This window comes from Pleurodeles waltl, chromosome 9, assembly GCF_031143425.1.
Source record: "Pleurodeles waltl isolate 20211129_DDA chromosome 9, aPleWal1.hap1.20221129, whole genome shotgun sequence".
NCBI lineage: Eukaryota > Metazoa > Chordata > Amphibia > Caudata > Salamandridae > Pleurodeles > Pleurodeles waltl.
The window spans coordinates 539846763-539865096 of NC_090448.1; the positions used below are offsets into that span (position 1 = coordinate 539846763).

The following is an 18334-nucleotide window of genomic DNA, read 5'->3' on the forward strand; positions in this document are numbered from 1 at the left end:
CCCCAGAACCTAGGAACTCCGATTCCTGCAACCTAAGAAGAAGAGGACTGCTAAGCTGAAAAACCCTGCAGAGAAGACGGAGACACCAACTGCTTTGGCTCCAGCTCTACCGGCCTGTCTCCCCACTTCTAAAGACACTGCTACAGCGACACTTTCCACAGGGACCAGCGACCTCTGAAGCCTCAGAGGACTGCCCTGCATCTAGAAGGACCAAGAACTCCCGAGGACAGCGGCTCTGTTCACCAAAGACTGCAACTTTGAAACAACTCGTGTTTCCCGCCGGAAGCGTGAGATTTGGCACTCTGCACCTGACGCCCCCGGCTAGACTTGTGGAGAACAATCACTTCAGGGATGACTCCCCGGCGACTGCGAGACCGTGAGTAGCCAGAGTTGCCCCCCCTGAGCCTCCACAGCGACGCCTGCAGAGGGAATCCTGAGGTTCCCCCTGACCGCGACTGCCTGCTTCTAAGAACCAGACGCCTGGTAGGGACACTGCACCCGCAGCCTCCAGGACCTGAAGGATCCGACCTCCAGTGCAGGAGCGACCCACAGGTGGCCCTCTCCCTTGCCCAGGTGGTGGCTACCCCGAGGACCCCCCCCCTTGCCTGGCTGCATCGCTGAAGAGACCCCTTGGTCTCCCATTGAAACCCATTGAGAACCCGACGCTTGTTTGCACACTGCACCCGGCCGCCCCTGTGCCGCTGAGGGTGTACTTTCTGTGTGGACTTGTGCTTCCCCCCCCCCCCCCCGGTGCCCTACAAAACCCCCCTGGTCTGCCATCCGAAGACGCGGGTACTTACCTGCTGGCAGACTGGAACCAGGGCACCCCCTTCTCCATTGAAGCCTATGCGTTTTGGGCACCACTTTGACCTCTGCACCTGACCGGCCCTGAGCTGCTGGTGTGGTAACTTTGGGGTTGCTCTGAACCCCCAACGGTGGGCTACCTTGGATCCAAACTTGAACGCCGTAGTTGGTTTACTTACCTGCAAAAACTAACAAACTCTTACTCCTCCCAGGAACTGTTGAAAATTGCACTGTCTAGTTTTAAAATAGCTATATGTGATTTATGTGAAAAGTGTATATGCTATTTTGCTAATTCAAAGTTCCTAAAGTACCTACCTGCAATACCTTTCATTTGAAGTATTACATGTTAATCTTGAACCTGTGGTTCTTAAAATAATCTAAGAAAATATATTTTTCTATACAAAAACCTATTGGCCTGGATTTGTCTCTGAGTGTGTGTTCCTCATTTATTGCTTGTGTATGTACAACAAATGCTTAACACTACTCCTTTGATAAGCCTACTGCTCGACCACACTACCACAAAATAGAGCATTAGTATTATCTCTTTTTGCCACTATCTTACCTCTAAGGGGAACCCTTGGACACTGTGCATACTATTCCTTACTTTGAAATAGTGCATACAGAGCCAACTTCCTACATTGGTGGATCAGCGGTGGGGTACAAGACTTTGCATTTGCTGGACTACTCAGCCAATACCTGATCACACGACTAAATTCCAAAAATTGTCATTAGAAACTGATTTTTGCAATTTGAGCTATTTTTCTAAATTTGTAAAAGTCCTGCTAGGGCCTTGTGTTAGTCCCTGTTAGCATTTCTTTTAGAGTTTAAAAGTTTTGTGAAAGTTTGAATTAAGTTCTAGAGATAGTTTTAGATTCCAACTTTTAGAAACATAATGTCTAATGCAGAAGAGAGAGTGATGGAACTCGACCTCACACCTTACCTCCATCTTAGAATGAGGGAGCTAAGGTCTCTCTGCAAACTAAAAAATATTAAAGCTGGCATAAACCCTTCCAAAATACAGCTCCAGGAGCTGTTGGCAGAGTTTGCCAAAGCCAACCCCTCTGAGGATGACCTCCCAGAGGATGAAGCTAGTGACTTGGAGGAGAGTTTCCCCCCCCCCCCCCCCCCCCTCCAGTTTTAATTAGGGAGATCAGGGCCCCTCAAGCCCTGTCTCAAACTGTGTTAGTCAGAGATGCTGTTTCCCTCACAGGAGGGTCCAGCACCTCTGTAATCACTGAGGATAGCCTCTGTGAAGATGACCTCCTGCTAGCCAGGATGGCCAAAAGATTGGCTTTAGAGAGACAGCTCTTAGCCATAGAAAGGGAAAGACAAGAGATGGGTTTTGGTCCCATCCATGGTGGCAGCAACATAATAGGGTCAGAGATTCTCCTGACATGTTGAAAATCCCTAAAGGGATTGTAACTAAATATGAAGATGGTGATGACATTACCAAATGGTTCACAGCTTTTGAGAGGGCTTGTGCAACCAGAAAAGTAAACGGATCTCACTGGGGTGCTCTCCTTTGGGAAATGTTCACTGGAAAGTGTAGGGATAGACTCCTCACACTCTCTGGAAAAGATGCAGAATCCTATGACCTCATGAAGGCTACCCTGATTGAGGGCTTTGGATTCTCCACTGAGGAGTATAGAATTAGGTTCAGGGGGGCTCAAAAATCCTCGAGCCAGACCTGGGTTGATTTTGTTGACTACTCAGTGAAAACACTGGATGGTTTGATTCAAGGCAGTGGTGTAAATGATTATGATGGGCTGTACAATTTATTTGTGAAAGAACACCTGTTAAGTAATTGTTCAAATGATAAACTGCATCAGTATCTGGTAGACCCAGGACCAATTTCTCCCCAAGAATTGGGAAAGAAGGCGGACCATTGGGTCAAGACTAGGGTGACCAAAAGAAAGGGGTCACAAAGCCTCCCCAGGGGAAGAGTGTTGAGACATCCAAAGGGAAAAATAGTAAAGAGTCTTCTACAGGTCCCCAAGAACCTGCACAGGAGGGTGGGCCCAGAGCCTCTTCACAATCCAATTTTAGGTACAAGGGTAAAAACTTTGATCCCAAAAAGGCCTGGTGTCGTAGCTGTAATCAGCCTGGACACCAAACTGGAGACAAGGCCTGTCCCAAGAAAGGTTCCACTACTAACTCTACTCCAGCTAACCCTTGAATGGCTAGTCTCCAAGTGGGATCAACAGTGTGCCCAGAGCAAATCAGGTGTCACACTGAAGCTACATTAGTCTCTGAGGGTGGGGTGGATTTAGCGACACTGGCTGCCTGGCCCCCTAACATGCAAAAATACAGGCAGCAGCTCTTAATTAATGGGACAAGTGTAGAAGGCCTGAGGGATACAGGTGCCAGTGTCACCATGGTGACAGAGAAACTGGTTTCCCCTGGTCAATACCTGGCTGGACAAACTTATCCAGTCACCAACGCTGACAATCAGACTAAAGTACCTCCCATGGCTATGGTAACTTTAGAGTGGGGATGGGTCAATGGCCTGAAACAGGTGGTGGTCTCCTCAAATATCCCTGTAGACTGTTTGCTTGGAAATGACCTGGAGTCCTCAGCATGGGCTGAGGTAGAACTGAAAACCCATGCAGCCATGCTGGGTATCCCTGAACTGGTGTGTGTCAAGACAAGGGCACAGTGCAAGGCTCAGGGTGCAAAAGTGGTGTTGGAGCCTGGAAAAAGGGCCCAACCTACCAAGAGAAAAGGAAAGCCAACTGGGGAACCAGTTGCAACACAACAAGAAAAAGAGAACCTCTCTTCTCAGGAAGAAGTTCTGCCATCTGAGGGAACTGAGCCTATGGAGTTAGGACCTTATCAGGTTGAGCTCCTAGGCCCAGGGGGACCCTCAAGGGAGCAGTTGTGTAAGGGACAAGAAACCTGTCCCTCTCTTGAAGGCCTTAGGAACACATAGGGTCTATTGGGAAGATGGACTCCTTTACGCTGAGGCAAGAGATCCCAAACCTGGTGCCACTAGGAGAGTGGTAGTGCCTCAGGAGTTTAGGGAGTTCATTCTGACCTTAGCCCATGATATTCCTCTTGCTGGGCATTTGGGACAAACCAAGACGTGGGAGAGACTAGTCAACCACTTCTATTGGCCCAACATGTCCCAGAAGGTCAAGGAGTTTTGTGTCTCCTGTGCCACCTGTCAAGCCAGTGGTAAGACAGGTGGACACCCAAAGGCCCCCCTCATTCCACTTCCAGTGGTGGGGGTCCCCTTTGAAAAGTGGGTGTGGACATAGTGGGTCCACTTGAACCTCCCACAGCCTCAGGGAACCTATACATACTAGTAGTAGTGGATCATGCTACTAGATACCCTTAAGCAATTCCCCTTAAGTCGACTACTGCCCCTGCAGTAGCCAAGGCACTCATTGGTATCTTTACCAGAGTGGGTTTTCCTAAGGAGGTGGTGTCTGACAGAGGTACCAACTTCATGTCAGCATACCTGAAACACATGTGGAATGAGTGTGGGGTGACTTACAAATTCACCACACCATACCATCCACAAACCAATGGTCTTGTTGAGAGATTCAACAAAACATTGAAAGGCATGATCATGGGGCTCCCTGAAAAACTCAAAAGGAGATGGGATGTCCTCTTGCCATGTCTGCTTTTCGCTTACAGAGAGGTGCCTCAGAAGGGAGTAGGGTTTTCCCCCTTTGAACTTCTGTTTGGCCACCCTGTAAGGGGACCACTAGCTCTTGTGAAAGAAGGCTGGGAGAGACCTCTTCATGAGCCTAAGCAAGATATAGTGGACTATGTACTTGGCCTACGTTCAAGGATGGCAGAGTACATGGAAAAGGCAAGCAAAAACCTTGATGCCAGCCAACAGCTCCAGAAGTTTTGGTATGACCAAAAGGCTGCAATGGTTGAATTTCAACCAGGGCAGAAAGTCTGGGTTTTGGAGCCTGTGGCTCCCAGGGCACTTCAGGACAGATGGAGTGGCCCTTACCCAGTGCTAGAAAAGAAGAGTCAGGTCACCTACCTGGTGGACCTAGGCACTAGCAGGACCCCCAAGAGGGTGATCCATGTGAACCACCTTAAGCTCTTCCATGACAGGGCTGATGTGAATCTGTTGATGGTAACAGATGAGGATCAGGAAGCTGAGAGTGAACCTCTCCCTGATCTCCTCTCCACAGACCCTAAAGATGGCTCAGTAGATGGAGTGATCTTTTCAGACACCCTCTCTGGCCAACAGCAATCTGACTGTAGGAAGGTCCTGCAACAGTTTGCTGAGCTCTTTTCCCTAACCCCTGCTCAGACACACCTGTGTACCCATGATGTGGACACAGGAGACAGCATGCCCGTCAAAAAAAAAATTTCAGACAGTCTGACCAAGTTAAGGAAAGCATCAAAGTGGAAGTCCACAAGATGCTGGAATTGGGAGTCATTGAGCACTCTGACAGCCCCTGGGCTAGCCCAGTGGTCTTAGTCCCCAAACCTCACACCAAAGATGGAAAGAGAGAGATGAGGTTTTGTGTGGACTACAGAGGACTTAATTCTGTCACCAAGACAGATGCCCATCCCATTCCAAGGGCTGATGAACTGATTGACAAATTGGGTGCTGCCAAATTCTTAAGTACCTTTGACTTAACTGCAGGGTACTGGCAAATCAAAATGGCACCAGGAGCAAAAGAAAAGACAGCATTCTCCACACCTGATGGGCATTATCAATTTACTGTTATGCCCTTTGGTTTAAAGAATGCCCCTGCCACCTTCCAAAGGTTGGTGAATCAAGTCCTTGCTGGTTTGGAGTCCTTTAGTGCAGCTTATCTTGACGATATTGCTGTCTTTAGCTCCAGCTGGCAGGATCCCCTGGTCCACCTGAAGAAGAAGGCAGGGAACTGTGGTTTACTTGGGACACCTTGTAGGTGGAGGCCAAGTTCAGCCACTCCAGCCTACGATCCAGACAATTCTGGACTGGGCAGCTCCAAAAACCCAGACTCAAGTCAGGGCATTCCTTGGCTTGACTGGGTACTACAGGAGGTTTGTGAAGGGATATGGATCCATAGTGACAGCCCTCACAGAACTTACCTCCAAGAAAATGCCCAAGAAAGTAAACTGGACTGTAGCATGCCAACAGGCCTTTGACACCCTGAAACAAGCAAAGTGCACAGCACCAGTTCTAAAAGCTCCAAATTACTCCAAGCAGTTCATTGTGCAGACAGATGCCTCTGAACATGGGATAGGGGCAGTTTTGTCCCAAACAAATGATGAAGGCCTTGACCAGCCTGTTGCTTTCATTAGTAGGAGGTTACTCCCCAGGGAGCAGCATTGGAGTGCCATTGAGAGGGAGGCCTTTGCTGTGGTTTGGTCCCTGAAGAAGCTGAGACCATACCTCTTTGGTACTCACTTTGTAGTTCAAACTGACCACAGACCTCTCAGATGGCTGATGCAAATGAAAGGTGAAAATCCAAAACTGTTGAGGTGGTCCATCTCCCTACAGGGAATGGACTTTATAGTGGAACACAGACCTGGGACTGCCCATGCCCATGCAGATGGCCTTTCCAGGTTCTTCCACTTAGAAAATGAAGACTCTCTTTGGAAAGGTTAGTCTCATCCTCTTTCATTTGGGGGGGGGGGGTGTAAGGAAATGCCTCCTTGGCATGGTTACCCCCTGACTTTTTGCCTTTGCTGATGCTAAGTTTTGATTTGAAAGTGTGCTGAGGCCTGCTACCCATGCCCCAGCACCAGTGTTCTTTCCCTAACCTGTACTTTGTTTCCACAATTGGCACACCCTGGCATCCAGGTAAGTCCCTTGTAACTGGTACCCCTGGTACCAAGGGCCCTGATGCCAGGGAAGGTCTCTAAGGGCTGAAGCATATCTTATGCCACCCTGGGGACCCCTCACTCAGCACAGACACACTGCTTGCCAGCTTGTGTGTGCTAGTGAGGACAAAACGAGTAAGTCGACATGGCACTCCCCTGAGGGTGCCATGCCAACCTCACACTGCCTATGTAGTATAGATAAGTCACCCCTCTAGCAGGCCTTACAGCCCTAAGGCAGGGTGCACTATACCATAGGTGAGGGCATAAGTGCATGAGCACTATGCCCCTACAGTGTCTAAGCAAAACCTTAGACATTGTAAGTGCAGGGTAGCCATAAGAGTATATGGTCTGGGAGTCTGTCATGCACGAACTCCACAGCACCATAATGGCTACACTGAAAACTGTGAAGTTTGGTATCAAACTTCTCAGCACAATAAATGCACACTAATGCCAGTGTACATTTTATTGTAACATACACCCCAGAGGGCACCTTAGAGGTGCCCCCTGAAACCTTAACCGACTATCCGTGTAGGCTGACTAGTTTTAGCAGCCTGCCACACACCAGACATGTTGCTGACCCCATGGGGAGAGTGCCTTTGTCACTCTGTGGCTAGTAACAAAGCCTGTACTGGGTGGAGGTGCTTCACACCTCCCCCTGCAGGAACTGTAACACCTGGCAGTGAGCCTCAAAGGCTCACCCCCTTTGTTACAGCACCCCAGGGCACTCCAGCTAGTGGAGTTGCCCGCCCCCTCCGGCCACGGCCCCGCTTTTGGCGGCAAGGCCAGAGGAGATAATGAGAAAAACAAGGAGGAGTCACTGGCCAGTCAGGACAGCCCCTAAGGTGTCCTGAGCTGAGGTGACTCTGAAATCCTCCATCTTGCAGATGGAGGATTCCCCCAATAGGATTAGGGATGTGCCCCCCTCCCCTCAGGGAGGAGGCACAAAGAGGGTGTACCCACCCTCAGGGCTAGTAGCCATTGGCTACTAACCCCCAGACCTAAACACGCCCTTAAATTTAGTATTTAAGGGCTCCCCAGAACCTAGGAACTTCGATTCCTGCAACCTAAGAAGAAGAGGACTGCTAAGCTGAAAAACCCTGCAGAGAAGACGGAGACACCAACTGCTTTGGCCCCAGCTCTACTGGCCTGTCTCCCCACTTCTAAAGACACTGCTCCAGCGACGCTTTCCCCAGGGACCGGCGACCTCTGAAGCCTCAGAGGACTGCCCTGCATCTAGAAGGACCAAGAACTCCCGAGGACAGCGGCTCTGTTCACCAAAGACTGCAACTTTGAAACAAAGAAGCAACTTTGAAACAACTCGTGTTTCCCGCCGGAAGCGTGAGACTTGGCACTCTGCACCCGGCGCCCCCGGCTTGACTTGTGGAGAACAATCACTTCAGGGAGGACTCCCCGGCGACTGCGAGACCGTGAGTAGCCAGAGCCTCCTAGCCCGGAAGAGTTCTGGGTCACGTAGTCCCCACCTTCCCCTGACACAGCGTTGATGTCTTGTTTTTAATCAGTGCAGTGAGAGACATGACATTACTCAGGGCCTTCCCACCTCCCCTGAGGATTAGGGAAATTCATTATATGATTTTAATGTTTCAGGAGGGATCTCTTCTCCTGGGCCCGACATTCCTTTGCTTGCGGGGCCTTCTGGTTTCCATCCTCCTGGTCACTCACTCTTCCTGGCACCTGGGCCTCCTTCATTGGTGCCTTCTTCTTCAATGGTTTCAGCATTGGGGCACTCCAGTGGACAATGTCCAGAGCTCCCAGTATGGAACAACAGATCTTAGCGGTCGGTCAGCGAGACTCTCATTAGTGAGAGACCTTTTTGCACTCCACCAGCAGTGGCCATGTTGGAGCAGAGCAACCATTTCAATCTCCTTGAGTTGCGGGCAATATGATTGATGGTGAAGGTGTCCCTACACTCTATTCGTTTTTGGTCTATTCAGATTCTTACTGATAATAAGACTGTGAGTGGTATGCCAAGAAGCAGGGCGACATAGGTGTGTGCCCTCTGTGTCGAGAAAGCTAAGGTTGTGGACCTGGTTTGAGGTTCACAAAATCTGGCTTGTTACCAACCATTTAGCAGGCTCTCTGACTGTGACAGTCCTCAAACAGAATCATTGTCATTTTGCTGATCGCTTCAGTAGGTGGTACTGTTCTTTTTTGCATTCTGAACATCTCACCAGTGGATCTCTTTACCACTTGCAAGAATGCACATTGCCTATTGTTGGTCGTCCTCCAGGTTTGTCGCAGGGAAATGTAGGGGATGCATCACCTCTGAGGTGGGATTGTGTCACTGCATTATGCATTCCCTAGTATTCCTCTGATACAGAGGCAATAGCAGGATTGGGAACATAAAATTCCTGTTATGACAGATTCACTGCAGAGGATTTGGTATGCGTTCCAAATAGCCTATAATTTTGTCCTCTTCTCTTGTTTCCGCTCAGGGTGGACCTTGTGTCAAGGTGCAGGGGGGCCTCCAGAGCCTCCACATTTACACTTTAAAATTGAGTGGGGCTATCTAAGTTCATGCATCAACTACTAGATGTAGTAGATGCCATTTCGTCGCCATGTCGACCCTCTACGATATTTGTCTACTCTGGTCATTAGTCCTGTTCTGTATTCTGATGTGCTGAGGAGAACTTCGATACTTGTAAGGCACATTTAGCAAATGTTTTTTTCTGAGTACAGTTAAAGGTTACATGTTCATATTTTCAGCCTTTCTTTGTAAACCAGTTCAGTCTTCGTGGTTCAGGTCCCTAACTGTGATGTAGTTTCTCAAAGGAATGTTGTTCATGTTTCTCCCTTCAACGTTCATTATGCCCCAGTGGGACCTTAGTGTTCTCCTTTTCTGGTCAAGCTGTTTTTGAGGACACATCTACATTTCTTCCAGAAGTAATGGCCATGCGAGTCACTCTGCTACCTGGTCTACATCTTACTCTTGAATTCATCCCACTAAGAAGGAGGAATGATTTCATTGTTTGGATCCTCACAGAGCTGGTAGCAATTACATATTGTACTATGCATTGAGATTTGCTCTACTCTTGCAAGAAGGAACCCTCTGAAGGTTGCAGGGCCCACTCTGCAAAAGCGACTTCACCTGTTAGAGACTTCCAGTTGCAGATTTCTTACCTTATGAATTTTTCCCAGGCATCAGACTGGATCTGGAGATTTTTCTCGAGCAGTACCTCTCCGTGTCGGCAGATACCATTGATCAGCTCCGTGTCCGTTGTCTGCGTCCCCTGCGCTGCATAGGACATCAAAGGTCTTATGTGCCCTGACATCAGTTCTTTTCTTTTTGTGCCAGCCAGCGCTGATCCAAAGAGAGCTAGCCCTCAGTCTCTTTTTGTCTGGCCTTTTACCACTTTTTTCAAAGCTTTTTTGAGTTGAATAACTCCTAGTGCATAAAGGATGTCCTCTAGGAAGACTAGGTTCAAGCCCTCCTGGGATAGGCTTAAAGCCCTGCTGGTCTTGCCATCGGGCAATGTCTGTGACGTAACCCGCACCTTGTGTGCCTTTTGTATCTGGAGTGCTGCGACCATGATCCGAAATCGTGTCAGGCCATAAATCCGACTGCTTTGAGGTAGTGGTCCCTAAAGTTGATGGTGGCCCAGCACTCGACTCCCTGTAAGTCCTGATATCGGTCAAGATTAAGGTCTCAGGATCAGTTGCGGAGCCCCCTCTCTTCTGTATCCCACTCCAAGTCATTGGGATGTTCAGGTACGTCGAGGCATAAGAAGCCGAAGAAGGTGAAACGTTCTTCGACTTCACCCCGTGCGGATGAAACAAGGGAAAAGCAACATCATCGATCGAGGCACATCTGTAGAGCCTGTGTCTGGGCCGACTTTGCACTTCCTGAGTTTTCAGGAGCTGGAGTGACCCCTGCCCAGCTTAAAGAGTTTTATGAACCCCTGTTTCTCAACTTTGAACAGTCCGACTCTGCTAGCAGGCCTTCGGGCCCGCGAAGTCACAAGAGGTCACTTTGGGTATCGTGTCAGTGGCTTCAGCCTTAGCTCCGAGGGGCACCCATGGATCCACTCTTGGATCCAAACCAGTTATGGTCGTACCACTTCGACCTTCCCCAGCGCCAGTTCTGTTGTCAACGATCCTGGTGCCACTCGTGGCCTCAGACAGCATCACCCCCATACTTTTTGCGGACATAGAGCCGGATGGGCATCGTACGACTGGTGCCAGCAGGGGCCTTGCCCCCTCTGTGGGTTCCTGAGCCTTACTATTAATGGCTAGTTTAAGGTGAGGAAGGGGAGGGGTCACTGGACCCTTTAAAATCCCAGCTTCAAGACCCCATGGACTGCCGTACAGACCTGGGTGAAGCCAGTGGACTGGATACCTCTCCAGATACTGGCATGCTCTCCCCCTCCACCATGGCTACAGAGGAGAGAACTTCACATTCAGTGATGGTGTGGAGACGAACGGAGGTCCTGGACCTTGAGCTGCCTTTGGTGGCAGTCAGGACTAACCTCCTGTCAAAGCTGCTTCACTGAACCTCTGCTCCCCTTTAATAAAGCCATTATGGACAACCTTCTGGGTACTTGGTCCAAACCCAGCAGAGGGGCTCCTGTAAACAAGACTATTGCCCACCACCATCGACCTGCACCGGGCGACCCAGGTTTCCTGATGCAACACCCCACCCCTTAAAGCTTGGTTATCCAAGCCTCCACTTCCTTTCTGAACCCCCAGATAGGGAATTCAAGAGGCTGGACACAGCTGGAAAGAAGATGTTTTCTTCCACCAACGTTGCATTGCGGTCCATAAACACTGCATGCCTTTTGGGCCACTATTCTCACACACTGTGGGATACAGTTGCGCAAGTGCTGGCACTGGTCCCGGAGGAGCCCGGGGCTGTACTATTACCGTTGATATGAGAGAGAAGCCGCAACATTCATGATCCGATGTGGACTGAACACAACCGACTCATTGGGCAAAGCGGTTACATCGACAGTGGCCCTTAGGCGCTATGCCTGTTTGAGGACTTCTGGCTTTTCGGGGATGTCCAAACTAATCTTTTGGACATGCCCTTTGATGGCACCCATCTCTTCTAAGAGAAAGCACACTGCGCTCAAGCGCTTCAAGGATTCTCGTTCTATGGCCAGGTCCTTAGGCCTTGCGGCCGCCCCTTGTCCACCTCAGTCTGCTTTTTTTGCCCCTCTTGTGGCTATGGAAAGGGTGCTCAACCAGGTTTGTTCCCCTCCAGCCACCTTGCCACGCATGCTACCCAACCTCTGCATTGGCCAGAGACATTGGATCCACCATCCTTGTGATTCAAGGAGCCAGTGGTCTGACCAGTCCACTGCCCCCCATCCCCCTCTGCCTCCTTAAAATTCCTAGTCTGACACTTCCCCACCAGGGAACAGTCAGAGGCAGGCTCTGCCATCATCTGCTCTGCTAGCTGTCCACCATGTCAAACAAGTGGGTTTTACAGATAGTCCAAAGGGTCAGCCCCCTCCACTTCAAGACTACCTCTCCATCCCTGCCACCATCCCACGATCGAGTGATGGAGGATCACTTAGCACTTCTCCGAGAGGACGTTAAGGCCAAGGGAGCCATAAAGAAGGTCCCTGAGCTAGAAGTAGGTTGAGGTTGTTATTCCTTCCACTTTTTGGTGCCCAAAAATGACAAGGGCCTCCGACCTATCCTAGACCTTGGGTCCCCCAGTCTGTTCCTCAAGAAGGAGAAGTTCAAAATGCTCACTCTAACTCACATTTTATCTGCCCTGGATCCAGGAGGCTGGATGGTGGTGTTGGACTTGCAGGATGCTTAATTTCATATCCCCGATCTGCCTGCCGACAGACATTACTTGAGCTTCACGGTGGACCACAAGCACTTTCAGTTCACTGTGTTCCCTTTTGACTTTACCAGCACCCCTTGGGTGTTCACCAAGGTGATGGCGGTGGTCGCAGCTCATTTGCGCAGGTCAGGGTTTTCTGTCTTTCCCCCACCTCAACGACTAGCTGTTGAAGGTGGGCTCACCCCAGGCAGTTGTCTCCCACCTACACCCTACGGCAGACCTCCTGCATTTGCTGTGGTTCACTATAAACGTGCTGAAGTGACCCCTGACTCCCTTTCAAACACTCCCTTTTATCTGAGCTGTTCTGGACACAGTGTAGTTGTGGGCTTACCCTCCCGAGCGGCAAGTCCAGGAATATCAGGCTATAAAACTGATGTTTCAGCCTCTGTCATGGATTTTGGTGAGAATGGCTCTGAGGCTGCTGGGCCTCCTGGCTTCCTGCATCCTGTTAGTGACAGTTGCCAGGTGGCATATGCGGTCTCTGCAGTGGGACCGGAAGTTCCAGTGGGCACAGCACCAGGGGAATCTCTCGGACATGGTCCAGATCTCGTAGGGAACTGCGCAAGATCTGCAGTGGTGGCTAACAAACCTCGATTGGGCCAGAGGCAGAGCCCTCTCCCTTCCTCAATCAGATCTGACAGTAGTGACAGCTGTGGCACTCCTGGGATGGAGTGCCCACCTGGGAGAGGCAGAGTTCAGAGGACACTGGCAGAGGAAGAGGTCTCTGGCAGAGTCCAGGCTCCACATCATCCTGTTGGAGCTCCGGGCAATCAAACTAGTATTGAAAGCATTTCTCCCCTCTCTGAAAGGGAAGGTTATGCAAGTGTTCACCGACACCACCAGCATCTTGTGGTAGTGCAACAAACGGGGTGGAGTGGGGTCGTGGGCCTTTTGTCAAGAGGCTGTGCGCCTCTGGATGTGGCTGGAGCATCAGGGCCCAATGGTTCAGCATCTGGTGGGCTCTCAAAATGTCAGAGTGGAAGAATTCAGCCGACAATGCTTAGTTGATCACAAATGGAGTCTCCATCCAGAGGTGTCACAATGACTCTTTCAGCACTGGGGAGATTCTTAGATTTGCTCGACCTCCACCGAGAACGCGCAATGTCAGCAGTATTGCGTGTTGGAATTTGTAAGGCAGCAATTGCTCAGCGACTCTTTTCATCTTGAGTGGAACTCAGGTCTTCTGTACACCTTTCTGCCCAGAGTTCTCAAGAAGATCAACAACGACTGGGCCCAAGTAATCCTTGTGGCTCAGGACTAGGCAGAAAGATTCTGGTATCCTGAGCTTTTGAGCATGGCCAATACTCCTGATCAGACTGTCCCTTCGGGAGAAGCTTCTGTCACAGCGGGGGAGGGTTCTCCACCTGAACCTGTCCAGTCTCCCCCTTGCTACGTGGAGATTGAGCTGCAGCAGTTGACAGCTTTTGTCCTTTCACCCAAAGTCTGTAATCTTGGCAGCCAGGCATCCCTCCACCAAAACAGTATATGCCTGTCGTCGGAAGAAATTTGTGGCATGGTGCACACTCAAGTCTAGTTACCCCTTTCTGCCCCTCTATCTGGGATTCGCTTGCTTATAATTTCTTTAGCCCATCAGGGCTCTCCCATGGGCACTCTCAAAGGTTACTTATCTGCTATCTATGCGTTTTTGAGGTTGCCTTATCAAAGGTACTTGTTTAAGTCTCCAATTGTAAATAGATTCCTTAGGGGCCTTACTCATATGGTTCCTCAGTCATTATGCCCCAAATGAATTTTAACTTGTTTTTGACATTTCTGATGTGTGCTCCTTTAGAGCCTCTCCACAATTGTCATCTTCTCAGTTTGAAAAATAGCCTTCCTTGTGGCCATTACATCTGCCTGCAGAGAGAATGAGCTTCAGGCATTATCCTCTATGCCATTGTTCCTTTCCATCTACCCTGATAAAGTGGTACTTCACACAAGGGCTTCCTTTTTGTCAAAAGTGGTCACGCCTTTTCATGTAGCCCAGTCCATCACCTTGCCTACTTTTTATGCAACCCCATACCCTTCTAAGTAAGAGGAGAAACTCCACCGCCTGTACCCAAAAAGAGTGGTGGCATTCTACCTTGATTGTACAAAAGAATTCTGGGTGAATGATAAACTGTTTGTTGGTTCTGTGGGCGCGAAGAAAGGTTGGGCAGTGCAGAAGTGGATCATCTCCCAGTGGGTCGTACACTGTATTAATATATGCTACGCACTGGCCAAGAAGGAACCACCTTACGGTTTGCATGCTCATTCTACTAGAGCAACAGCTGCAACCACTGCATCAGCATGCAGAGTTCGAGTCCTTGATATTCGTCAGGCAGCACCGTGGGCATCCTTGAGCACGTTCACCAAATACTACTGCCTGGACAGTCAGTTCGGTCAGGACTTGTACTTTGCCCATTCAGTCCTGTAGAAGTTCCTAGTTTGATACTTGGTTTGCAAACCCAGCTCCGGGGATTGTATTGCTTGGGTATCTATTCACAAGGTGAGGAATCTGCAACTGGGAATCTCGGTCAGATGAACAAGTTACTTACCTTTGGTAAAGCTTTGTCTGTTGGAGACATATTCTAGTTGCATATTACTTACTGACCCACCAATCTTCTCCGCTCTGCAAACTGATTTCTAGGGACAGGGACTTAGTGTTGAAGCACCAGTGGTCAATGTTATTTATGGCTTTGCGCTTCTGGCGTGGAAAGTCGTGAAAAGAAACTGAAGTCAGCTCGCTGGGGTGGGGCCTACATAGGACTTGTGATGTCATATTCGGCACGGCCGACGACCGATGCAGAGCCTATCGATGCCACCTAACGGCATGCAAGGGTACGTCTCAAGAAAAATCTCTCAATCCAATCTGACGCCTGGGGAAAATTCACAAGGTAAGGAATCTGCAACTAGAATATGTCTCTACCAGGTAAGGCGTTACTGAAGGTAAGTAACTTGTTCTCATGCACTGTCCAGAGTTGTTGCTATCTTAGACTTCTGTCAGATTGTCAGTTGGGCCTCAGTCCGCATATTTGTCAGGCATTATTGCTTGGACTCTGAAGTCAGTAGAGTTGGCTGTTTTGCAAGATCTGTGCTTCAGGATTTCCTGGTGTGGCCATCTCTTGAGACCCACCTCCTGGGAGAGGTATTGATTGAAGAGGTAAGGAATCCTAAGGTAGAAGTATCCGTCAGACAAACAAGTTAATCACCTTCAATAAAGATCTTTCTGGCAGTTTTCGATCTACCTACAGATTCCTCACGGATCCCACTCACTTCCCAGTTCTGAGTAGGTAGTTGTCCTAGGTGTTATGATAATAAGGTTTAAATTTAGATTTTGTTACAATGCATTACTATTTGTCAGTGATGTTAGTCTAGTCTTCACCTCTTTGGGTGTAGAAAAACAGATAAGGAACTGACTTCAGGCGCAGTCTATATGGCTATGTTAATGTCGTTTTCAGCGTGATACCTAGAATCTAGCCTGAGCCAGACACCACTTACTGGTGGAGAATAGCTGTAGCATCTTTTCTCAATCCAGTCCGGTAGCTGTGGAAATTTAAGGTAAGGAATCTGCAAGTAGAGTATCCAGAGTAATAATGAAGGTAAGTAACTTGTTCATCATGGCATAGTTCATTGGCAAGGTGGCTCACTGAGTTTAACATTCTCTGTTGCCCCTCTGATCAACAAACCACTAATTTGAATCCCGGTGAGCCTTTCCCCTTTCTACCTTAGTAACATTAACTACCTCTAAACTGGATAATAGTCATGGCTCTTATTAGAATGCGAAAACATTTGTTGTAAAGTGCTATCTTAAAACAATTGATTAATATTTTATTGTAGCGATACATGTTACTGGGCGTGCTTTATCCAACAACGTTGAAGACTTGCAGAATAAGGGAATTCTAAAATATAGTCTTCGATCTTAATTAACTTCCAGATCAGTGGAACCACAATATGGGACTCTTTGCAGTTCTGTTTGGAAATTATTTCACTTTACGTCTCACTTACTTGCTTTAAATACATCTCCATATGGTATTCTCGCAATGCTCAGGTTTTGGTAACATGGTTTTTATTTTGGTTTTTACAGGAGCTATATTTGGAGCTCTACAGGACATCTTGGGCAGCCGCTCAATTTCAAAGGAATATTATAGTCAGACTGGTCGTATTCCTGACTGGTGCTGCATCAGAAACTCAAATGTGGAACTTATGTTTGATGTAGGTAAAGCACCACCACCTATGATGAAAAGAGCCTTTTCAACTGAAAAATAACTGAAGTGCTGTTGAGATGGGATCTCGTGAGTTTGAGCCGTGCAAATTGTTTGTCCGCAAAGTTACTACTCGACCAGTACATGTGCAAGGCCCAGAATCTCTGTGTCTTCCTTCAGGCACCACTGCACACAAGAGTTGAGCGCCCACTTAAAAGTGATATTTATCTGTAGCTATTTATTGACACTTTGTAAATGGAAACCTTGTTGCAGTTTCAAAAGAACCCACTGTTGCCAATGTGGTGAACTTAATAAAAAAAATAGGAGGCACTGCCTTGTTCTAGAATACTGATGATTCTGATATCTGTTTAGTCATGACGCGTCAGTCTTGCTTGGGTGCCACTGAAAAGAGGAAAAGGTTTTTGTATGACTTTTTTCTTTTTTTTTTTGTGTTGGTCTGTCGTCCTAATTAAATGCTCTTGTATGTGGTTGCGCAAAAAGCACACAATAAACCCTGCTTTCTCGTGGACTTTTCTAGTCTTCTCTCAAGTGTACATCTGTATAAAAAGCACTTTCTGTACCACCACTGAAGATATGTATTACACTTTTAGCAAACTCCAAGTGGCTGAGAAGATTGATTACGTTTTTCTTAACCATTATATTATCAGAATCCTTTGGAAAGTCTGGTATTGCAGTGCTGTATACAAAGCTTGGCACTTAAGATTAAATTATACTGTTTTAATATTTTTCAGTTTTCATTAAATCTTTAGAGAAACAGGATGAAATTGAGCAGAACACATTGTAGGTGCTTGTTGCATGGTGGTCCAATGTAATTTATTTTGACTCTTGTATTCAGACAACACTCTATAACCGAGCATTCGTATCTTTATTACATGTTACTTATAACGTTAAACTAAGACCAACCGAATCTGTGTTGTACTCGACAGCAGAAGGCTATTGTGCACTTCATGGTAATTCTCCTGGCCTATGTATGCCAGCCTGCAATTTTAATACGCAAGTCCGCCTCTCAAGGTTTGTTTGGTTTACGACGGCATTTGTTGCTTCTGTTCTGTAAACTTGTATTACAGTGTTGTAGCTGAGTACTGCTTTGCAGTTCAGTGTATAACCATCTACTAAAACACTTTTATTGTTACGTTATCACAAACGATTGTTCCTTTTGCAGCTGCAGTTTTAAATTTATCACAAATTAAATAAAATATAACCATTCTTGTAAAACGGCCGGATAAAAACATTGCACTGCTGCGCTTTTTGGGTGTAGCCACACAGTCCATTAGCATTTGCATAAGCGTCCTCTGTAATATAATCCAGCAAGAAAGAGTCTAGTGCTGCGGAATGGTGAGGAGGCCAGAGTTCGTACAGCAGTAGAGAAACATGCCTAGCGATTGTTACTTTAAATGTACGATGAAAGCAGCAGCAGCAATATTGTATTGTATTTTACCATGGCTGACTATTAAGAATACGTCTCTAGCGGCACAGAAAAAATGTCTCCATAGCTGTCTGCTTTCTGCAAATAAAGAATATTCACATATAAATGTATCTAGTCGGTTGGTTTATTCTGTGAATAATACGTGTTTTCTATAACCACATAACCATTCAAGAAAGAAATTTTGCTCAGAGGTTTAGTGTTTTGAAAGAAAACCACTTACAAGAATTGGGAGACCTTTGCTACAAAGGTCAACTCAACATTCTTGTAAAAATATGTGCTAAGGAACATAAACAAACTAGCATTCTC

General features: G+C 47.8%; 1 protein-coding gene across 2 annotated transcripts in view; it reads left to right on the plus strand.

The window, feature by feature from the left end:
- ACTR10 (actin related protein 10) overlaps window positions 1-18134 on the plus strand; it is a 247924-nt gene extending 229790 nt beyond the window's left edge. For both annotated transcript variants that reach the window (XM_069207450.1, XM_069207451.1), the window contains exon 13: window positions 16464-18134. In XM_069207450.1, the coding sequence (XP_069063551.1) occupies window positions 16464-16645 (182 nt within the window). In that variant the 3' untranslated portion in view covers window positions 16646-18134. The remainder of the gene's footprint in view (window positions 1-16463) is intronic.
- Window positions 18135-18334: the final 200 nt, after the last annotated feature.